Source organism: Trichoderma gamsii (genome assembly GCF_001481775.2).
Source record: "Trichoderma gamsii strain T6085 chromosome Unknown Scaffold_7.2, whole genome shotgun sequence".
NCBI classification, from domain to species: domain Eukaryota; kingdom Fungi; phylum Ascomycota; class Sordariomycetes; order Hypocreales; family Hypocreaceae; genus Trichoderma; species Trichoderma gamsii.
The window spans coordinates 302,943-312,187 of record NW_020171344.1 but is presented as its reverse complement, the minus strand read 5'-3'; the positions used below and the strand labels follow the sequence as shown (position 1 = coordinate 312,187).

Below are 9,245 nucleotides of genomic sequence, written 5' to 3'. Positions count from 1 at the left end.
GTCGTCACCGATCAAAACAAAACAACCCCAGCCATTGTTTACTTACACACATCGCCACTGTTTTGATCTCCATTAAGCCTACGACGCGCTCAAGCCACCAAAAGAAAGCCACTTACTCATAGGTAAATCCCTTATCTCGTCACCTCCGTGCCTGTTTCCATGCGATCCAATTGAGTTTGCGCCTTGAGTGAAGGCGTCCCTTTTTTTGCAAGTCTCCATAGGTCATTTCGCTTCCTCGGATCGCTCTCCCGGAGCCATGCAGCTGGAGCTTGCTGGCTGCGCACGTTCTCTAGGTTCTTTAATGACCCTTTGCGCTCGAGGGAGGATGTGTACAATCCAAGTTGTCTGTGGTAGGTAGCTGAGTACATGTAATTCTTTGATGATGCTAAACCTCTTGGTAGTACTTCGTGCTCGTGTGGAAGTAGATTTCCCACTGGCTCTACAAATGCTTCACTTTGGGCATCTTAAACTAATGGCTTACTTCCATCGTTCATCGTATCAGTATAGCCAGTCCGAGTAGGGCCTCCTTACAAGCACATGCGAGCCCATCGTCATCTCGCGCATCTCCAGGGGATAAAGCAAGGAGGTGGCCTTGAGAACAAGCCCCAACAGCGCTGGTTCCCATGTACTCTCCCTTTTTTTGGTATGAAAACTGTGCACCCGGCTGGGCTGTAAATCACCGGCAGCGATGCATTGGCTTCTTGAATGCAGTTGAGGCTACAGCTAACATGAGTATTGCTGCTATAGTGTATCTCACAGCACGACGTCTTATATGGAGGATTGAGGTAGGATGATTCTAGCTTAGAGGCAAGCCATCGTTTAGCCATTACCGCTGAACAAAAGCCTAAACACAAAACATATTCTGTAGTCTGAACTGCAAATATTGTAAAACATGCATGTGTAGATTCATCCGTAGTTCGCGCTGTCTCTCATGTAAGTTCTGCTGTTCCTGCATATGTACTTACCCTGGAGCTATCGATAATTCCAGCTCACAGTGGTTTTCTTTTCGCCCTATCTTTTTTACCCTCATATACCAAGTAACTCTTCTATTTGATTAAAAGTTTTTCAATAGTCAAAATACACTGCGACGCTCAATTTATGGCCAGTCCGTTGTATCACAATTGGCTTTCATGGACGATGCACAAAATGAATTCAGAGACCGCAAACCCAGTCATTAAGGTGTAACTTGCCTAATATTAAATTAACATGCAAGGGAACATCCGCAGCAACAGTCTCTTCTACAATAATCAGATAATTAAGAACCATTATTATCGTTGGTATTCATATGCTACAGCAACTTGCTCGTTAGGAAGCATAAAACTGTCATTATCAGACGACTTATTGCCCCATGCTCTAAACACACATCAATGCTATCATACAGAGACATTTATTGTACGTATGCTGTCCTGTCTAAAAAAAAATTCATAAAATAGTCTAAAAAACCTGCGCTCGGTCATCTATGAATACAGTTCCATCTTCTCTAGATGTATCAAACCATTCGGAGGCTGCATCTAAATCAGTACACCGTACCACTGCTTTGGATCATTTGCGTCAACTCACCGGAATGAACTGTCGTAGCTTGACGCCAGCTTGTCTAAAGACCTCTGCTGTCTCAGTATCCATGCTGTAACCATGGGCATACACCACCTCAGTGATGCCAACCTGGCAAATCTTGATGCTACACGTCAAACACGGGCACGTATCGCAGTACAGCACGGAGCCCTCCCGGATGCGCTCCCTGCCCGCCTCCAGAAGTGCATTCTCTTCTGCGTGTATGCAAAGACAGGTAGACAGCCCGACTCCAGAGCCGTTTGCCTCGTTACATCGGGGGCAGCCGCCATCAGCGCAGTTTCGCAGGCCACGGGGCGTACCGTTGTATCCTGTGCTGATGACTCGTCGTTCTCGCCCTACGAGGACGCAGCCGACGCGGCGTTTCATGCAGTTGGACCTGTGTGCCGCCAGAGATGCCAGCGCCATGAAGTACGTGTCCCAGCCTGGCCGCATACGGTCGGGGTTAGGGATGTCGAGCTTTCCGAGAGTGGCATAGAGATGGGCCAGTGATGATGAGGTGTTGAGCAACCTGACGGTGGCCCGCGAAATGAGCGGCTGCAGACCCGAGGCTGCATCGTATAGATGCCGGTCGTTTTGCGAGACAAAGTCCTCGAGGCTAATAGTGGACTGCTCCGGCTCGTTGGAGCGCTGCTGGAACCGACGCCAACGCAGAGTGAGCGGAGCGTCGATTGAGATGAGCAGAAAGAAAGGCCGCCGAATGAAGACGTCGAGCACCTGCTCCGTGGGGACGTCAGTGGTTACAAAGCGGCTGCGCCATTGCCGAGTCACAAAGTCCAATAACTCCTCGGCTGTGGTGAAGAAGTGGGAAGAGGATGTCTCATTGCTCTTGGACACAGCGCCGTTTAAGGTCCAGGTCACAGTGGCGTCTTCGATGGATGAAGGGTCCTCGTGTGAAACAGATGCAGGGGCTTGCAGATAGAGGCGCTTGAATCCGTGATGCTCAACAAGATACTGGGCCACGGTCTGCTTGCCCGAGCAGATGCCTGGAGAGCTGAGTTAGTCGCTACGTTCTGACGCCGCTGCACAGGCAATGACGTACTGCCACATATTCCGACAAACATCTTGAGATCTAAATCCGGCGCATTCGCGAATGTCAAATGATCCTGGGCGTTTCGACCGAGGATTGGAGATGAAGCGTCCTCCACATGAGAATTTCAAGGCGGCATTGGCAAGTGGGGCGCGATGTGGACGAGGTCTCTTGTCCAGTGAACTTGCCTGCGATCCGCTGGGCTGTAGAAATCTGGGGCAAGATGATGAAGAGCTCCATTATTACCATTCATTAATACATGCAACGAAAAGCTATGCCAAAGCATGGTTATGTGAATAGAATAAATATGAAAGCTTTCAGCTGCTTGATTCATGAGGTTGATGCTCAGAGTTGCTAGTCCAAAGAGCTCTTGGTGGACTTTTTCAATAATGAAGAAGCTAAAAGCAAGTTAAGAGAATCACAGCGTTCCTACTTGTCTCTCCCTTGCAATGAAAGAACAGTAAAAATACATGCAAGTAACTATAAGTACCCAGATAAAGGCTGAACAGATGAACAAAAAGAAGAAATCCTCTCTCATATATATAAAATGATTGCATCACATTTCAGCACTGAAAGTGAAGCAAAAAGAGAACTTTCTCCGATACTGGGAATCGAACCCAGGGCTGCTCGGAGCTTCAATCGAAGATTGAGAGCGAGCGATGTTAGCCACTACACCATATCGGACTTGTGTCTTGATGCACAACGAAGCGCTAATACAAACTATGAGACTCAAGTCCACTGGTTCGTAAATTTTCAAGCCGCGCCAGTGCGCCACAGCTCCCAACTTCATGCTCTTATGGCAAATAAATAAATCTATTACTCAGAATGCTAATTATTGTCCTTTTCCAGCTCCATAAACACGTAGCCCGATGGCGTCGTTGGCAAGAATGCAGTCTGCAAACAGCCTTTGATGCCAAACTGGCGCTAATCGGCCGCCTGGATCGCCTGAACAAGCCCCCTTGCATACCTACCTAGGCACTACAGCACTTACAGATTCCCCGCTCTCCGCGGGGCACTTCAGCGCTACGACATCACTGGGCTTGTAGCTCGTGATGAAAGCTCTCTAATCAATATCAGATGACTCTGCCTTGTCGCCTGCCTGCTGCTCGACTTAACACCTACACAACTTAAAACCGTATAATCCGTTGCCAGCTCCAAATCCACAACTCTATTCTGCTACCGACTACACTATATAAAGCTACCAGCTTGCTGAACTCGAACGAAATACAAGGCGTAACTTGCGACGGAACCGTTACTATGGACGAGCCGCTTCAGTTCGTGCCGTTTACCTCCGAGATCGAGCTGCCGTTCTACTCGGCGCTCTTCTCGTCCAAGCTAGAATATGACAAGCTCGACGACTCTGCGCGTAGATTGATGGGCGTATACGAGCCGCGCGATGTGGACCCAGATGCCAGCTCCAAGCTGCAGCTTCTCGGAAGTGCTTTGACAAACACCGAGTACGTCTTTCGCCGTGATTGTAATACTTGTTGGGTTTCCTAAACTAACATGTGTCGCACGTAGCCCCCCTCTCGGAAAAGCAAGAGCTGAAGGCGTCATTAAAAACGTTAATACCATCGAAGATTTTAGAAACACCGACAAGGCGGCGATGCTGAAGCTGGCGGGCAGGCAGATATGGGACGCCATTAACGATGGGAGCATATACTCTGTTCCCTCTCTACTCTCATCCTTCATCATATTATCATACGCCGACCTCAAAAAGTACAAATTCATATACTGGTGTGCGTTTCCTGCACTGCACTCAGATGCGCAGTGGAAGCGAGCCGGCCCTGTTCAGCGCCTTACTTCGGACGAGACCACGGCTCTTTTGGATCGAGTAGGCACGTGGCGGTACATTGTCGATAAGCGCGAGCACGGATTCTTCTTGGCCAAGAAGGTATGGGGGGAGAAGCCGGCCGATTTGAGCGAACACGACCCTGCACACAAGATTCCGTACAGATGGGAGGTGGCTTCACTACGTAATTTTGAAGATGGCTTTTTCGATGGAGTTGCAGATGAGGATCGTTTTGTCACGTTTCTAGATCCATCAACCTTCTCAGAAGGTCCATCATGGCCTTTACGCAATCTCTTGATCCTAATCCGCCACCGATTCCGCCTGTCCAAGATCAATATTCTCTGTTTCAGAGATGAATGGTCCCGACGACACGAGTCCAAAAGCATCATTATACCCATCAAGATGGACCCCATCGAAGATATGGAAATCAAGGAAATGCCCAAAGTTACTGGCTGGGAGCGAGCCAAGAATGGCAAGCTTCAAGCACAGGTGGCCAACCTGGGCGAGTACATGGATCCATCGCGACTGGCAGATTCATCAGTCGATTTGAATCTCAAGCTCATGAAGTGGCGACTTGCTCCAGATCTAAACCTCGACATAATCAAGGAAACAAAGTGCCTGCTTTTGGGTGCCGGAACCTTGGGAGGTTATGTCTCAAGAAATCTGATGGGATGGGGCGTAAGGAAAATCACATTCGTCGACTACGGCAGCGTATCCTTTTCAAACCCCGTTCGCCAGCCGCTATTTGAGTACGAAGACTGTCTCAACGGTGGCAAGCCAAAGGCGATCCAAGCCGCCGAAATGTTGAAGAGGATATATCCAGGGGTAGACGCTGAAGGACACTCCATGTCTGTGCCGATGCTGGGCCACGCTCTCGCCGACGAAGCGAAGACGAAAGCCGACTACGACAAGCTTGAAGCACTGATCAATGCCCACGATGTCATCTTCTTGCTGATGGACACTCGTGAGTCGCGATGGCTACCGACAGTAATGGGAAAAGCGGCTGGAAAAGTTGTCATGAATGCCGCTCTTGGATTTGACTCGTATGTCGTTATGCGGCACGGCGCCGAAGCGACTCACGAAGGCCAGGACACTCTTGGATGCTACTTTTGCAATGATGTTGTTGCTCCCGCTGATGTAAGTTTGACTCGAGACTCCTCCGTTTATGCTTCATAAACTGACCACCTTGTGTACGTATAGTCTATGAAAGATCAGACTCTTGATCAGCAGTGTACTGTAACCCGGCCCGGAGTTGCCGCCATTGCCTCTGCACTTTTGGTTGAGCTTCTCACAAGTCTCCTGCAGCATCCCTTGAGGCACAACGCCCCAGCTCCTCAGCCACGACCAGGAACCACTCTCGAGAGGGACCCCCCTGACCATCCACTCGGCCTCGTGCCGCATCAGATCAGAGGTTACGTATCTACCTTTCAGAATCTTGTCATCCGCGGCCAATCGTACGACAGCTGCAGCGCATGCAGCCCCAAGATTCTGGACGCCTTCCGCACTGACGGATGGAGCTTTGTCAAGAAAGCCCTTGAGGAAAAGAACTATGTTGCCGAACTGTCAGGTCTCGCCGAGGTCCAGCGCAGAGCTGAAGAGCTGAATGATCAGCTGGACTGGGACGACGAGGAGGCAGCTGAGGAAGAAGGCGACGGAGAGCTCCTCTAAGGCCTAATTAGCCAAAAAGACAATCGTTTTCACTCGTTCCACTCATTCGGGGGGAAAACTCTCCATGGTCGGTATTCAGTTTCAGTAGAAGGCACAGGCAATTGGAAATTCTTAGAATTGGCGCTCATGTTGGTTTTGCTTCTTTTTGTTTTCTATATATATACGACTTTCTGTGTGTCCAGTCTATAGTGGCTTGTTCTTACACTTTTGGCCTATCACAAAGAGTCGACGATTCTGTATGTACAGTATTATTGTATCTTCAAATTGGTTTGTCAATATAGCTACTCTGCTATGTCGAGTATGTGCTTGACTGCCCGTGTTTTGTATGTGTTAGACGCATGAAAGTCAGTCTAATTTTCATTCTTTTCGCATCTATTCTCAGCTTTTGCTGCTTTTGCTCGTCGCGCTCGTATAGATGATAACAGCGACGGCTCTGTCATCAAACAGATTGGTTCCGTGGTCTAGTTGGTTATGACATTTCGTTAACAGTTAGTTGACACCACCGAAAAGGTCCCCGGTTCGAGCCCGGGCGGAATCACCATCTTTTTGTTTTTGCGCTTTGTTCTTCTTGTCTAGAAGTGTGTTGATATCTGGGATTTTTTTTTTTTTTTTTTTTTTTTTAGATTATTTCGTCGTTTCCGTGAGCGTGTTTCGGGAAATTTGTCATCGCACGCGAAGCAAAGGGGCGCTCACGGACAGAGAGACACACCATGTCACTCACCATCAGCGTGCCGCTTCACTTTCATCCAAAAATGTCACTTATAGGAAACAGGACACGGGGTAAATTTTAAAACGTCAAAAAATATTTGTGATTAAGAGGTCGTCGGGTATCAATATATTATTATAGCCAAACCTGATGCCCCCGGCAAACAGGCCGCCCCTGCATCCAGCCGACAAAAAAAAGGAAGAGAGAAAAAGAAAAAAAAATCCAGAAAAGACCGTCGACTGTCATTACCACATCTATAAGCAGCCAGGTGGTGAGCTGGCGACCATTACGGCGGCACTCCTGCACAGAGGCATATCCATTCTAAAAGAGACGATGCCAGTCAAATCGATTAGATTAGAAGCTGACAGCCGATGCACGGCACTGAATGTAGCGTGGCGTCATGGATCTGAGCTGGCGGATACGAAGAGTGGTGTAAGTGCTCTAGTACTTCAATATGATGTACAGAGCGTGGATGATTCCGGGAATGTAACCTAAAGTGGCATCGTATTAGCCAATCCGACCAGCATGTGAAATCAGTCGTGACGTGATGTCTCGCGGTTAGTGTAACCGGGGGGGCGGTGAACAGGGTTTGTTTATACGTACCCAAGATTGTGAGCAGGATGTTGATCAAGAAGTCGGCACCGCAGCCTCGCTCGAGGAAGACTCCTACGGGCGGCAGGAGGATGGCAACAATGATCTTGGCGACGTCGCTTTGAGAGAAGACATTGTTAGTATCCAGATGCTGATCGACGTTGACTCCCTTCCCAAGTCGACCTCCCAGGCTCGCATCGCCATGTGGTGCTGTCACTGGGAGCTGCGAGCTGCGGGGGAACAACGTGGTGACGGAAGCCGCGGGACGTCATGCTCGAAGCTTACCTGGATGTGAAAGGCATGGTGAATAGTGTTGAAAGCTCGGAAGCTCAGAGACTTGGTATATACGATTGTTGTCGAGTCGTGGGAGAAAGAGGCCGCTATGTATAAGCGTGTTGCGTTGGTGTAGGAGGAAGAAGAAAGATTTCTAGTCGGGAATAAGCTGAAAGCAGTGAAGCACAAATGAAGAGGGAGATGGAAATGGCAAGAAGGTTTCTGCGAAGTCTTGTACTATTTATTGCCAGTCATCTTGGCGCTTTCCATGCATTCCGGCCAAGGAAAAGGAAGCAAAGCTGGTTTCCATGTTGCGTCATAGGCAGGTCAAGCCACAGAAGCATGAATAGAGGCAGGCCGCGGGCAGCTTAGCCCTAGCTGCTACGCTACAATTACATTAGATTACATGTCATGGCAACCCAGGCTTGAGGTAGCCCGATCTGATGGCATTCCAAGGTTGCTTGCTTGCCCGTGTCAGGGCTAATAAGGTACAAGCCACAACTAACCCCCCCGGAACAAGCTTGAGCGGCGGCGCATGGACGCAGAAGCGCTGCAAAGTATGCCATCATGGACCTTTGAATGTCTGTTTGTCCTTCTGGTAGCCGCCGTCGAATTGGAATCATACGTCATAAACGTTTGAAGCGTGCTGCAGACCCCTGCCTAGTGCTGCTTGGCCCATGCAAGCTTGGGTGTGATCAAGTGAAGGTGTTGCTTGCACCGCCACAGATGTGAAGCTCCCCCCCCCCGGCTGGTTGTGGAAAGTGACAGCGACAGTGACAGTGACAAGCAAGCGTTTCAGTGAAAGCTGCTGCTTGCGCCACAACAGATGCCGGGCCTGCATGACGCAAAAACAGCAGCAGCTGATTGATTGGCGCTGGTGCAATCAATCTGGCGATTCAAGTTTCAATATCAATCCCACCAGCCACACCTGCCAGGGATCAGAGAGATGCGCATTTCCGTGTGTGCCGATGCGGCTTGCCTCCATCACGTATGAGTGACCTCAGCTTCCCTCTGCGACCGATTCAACTTTTTGCAGACAACTAAGGTTGGCCCCTTTTCCAGAAGCGTTCAATGGGCTGGTTATCTAAATGTATCCCTTGGGCTTTTAGAATTTCCAACCTGCTGTTTCTGCCTTAGCACGAAGCACATCAGTTTTTTCTCCGCTGGGAACAACATGCGCGCAACTTGCTTCGGCTGAGCTGACTTTCGAAATGATGGAATGGAATTGGGTGGGAGGGACCTGGTTTGGATGGGGGATGGTAGCGCTTCTATCGCGAAATTTACTCCGGACTCCGTGCAAGCCGAGTACCGGAAAGTTTTTTGTGTCTCTTTTTTTTTGCGTTTTACTAATTGGGTTCCCAGAAAGCGCGGTGGCTGCCGTCGAGTGAGATGGTTGTAATCACCGGACCATACATGTGTCGTCTGTCAAGCTGAGTCAAGCTGAGAAAGGCGGAAGTGGCTGGCGTCGCTCCGTGAGAGCTGGGCTAGACTTGTTCTGCGGGCGCCCTCCCTATCCCCAGCGTCAAACTTCCGACCAAACGGCAGCTCCGTCGCAGAAAAAGAGGGTGTGTAATGATACAGCCATGTATTATTAAAGAAGAGGTAACGGCCAACTA

General features: G+C 49.4%; 4 protein-coding genes across 4 annotated transcripts; 2 read left to right on the top strand and 2 right to left on the bottom strand.

Moving 5' to 3' along the window:
* Positions 1-537: 537 nt before the first annotated feature.
* Positions 538-794, top strand: TGAM01_v202758 (hypothetical protein; the record flags this gene model as incomplete). Its single annotated transcript, XM_024549057.1, has 2 exons — positions 538-643; positions 748-794. 2 exons carry the CDS (start codon positions 538-540, stop codon positions 792-794), a joined length of 153 nt encoding a protein of 50 aa, XP_024406172.1.
* Positions 795-1,457: 663 nt separating this feature from the next.
* TGAM01_v202757 (hypothetical protein) lies at positions 1,458-2,633 on the bottom strand (the record flags this gene model as incomplete). The annotated part of the gene is made up of 3 exons (XM_018802213.1): positions 1,458-1,505; positions 1,561-2,555; positions 2,612-2,633. 3 exons carry the CDS (start codon positions 2,631-2,633, stop codon positions 1,458-1,460), a joined length of 1,065 nt encoding a protein of 354 aa, XP_018664568.1.
* Positions 2,634-3,856: 1,223 nt separating this feature from the next.
* TGAM01_v202756 (ubiquitin-like modifier-activating enzyme atg-7) lies at positions 3,857-6,059 on the top strand (the record flags this gene model as incomplete). The annotated part of the gene is made up of 3 exons (XM_018802212.1): positions 3,857-4,056; positions 4,121-5,528; positions 5,592-6,059. 3 exons carry the CDS (start codon positions 3,857-3,859, stop codon positions 6,057-6,059), a joined length of 2,076 nt encoding a protein of 691 aa, XP_018664567.1.
* Positions 6,060-7,206: 1,147 nt separating this feature from the next.
* On the bottom strand, positions 7,207-7,658 carry TGAM01_v202755 (hypothetical protein; the record flags this gene model as incomplete). Its single annotated transcript, XM_018802211.1, has 3 exons — positions 7,207-7,256; positions 7,369-7,475; positions 7,642-7,658. The coding sequence occupies 3 exons, from the start codon at positions 7,656-7,658 to the stop codon at positions 7,207-7,209; spliced, it is 174 nt and encodes a 57-aa protein (XP_018664566.1).
* Between the last annotated feature and the right edge of the window lie 1,587 nt (positions 7,659-9,245).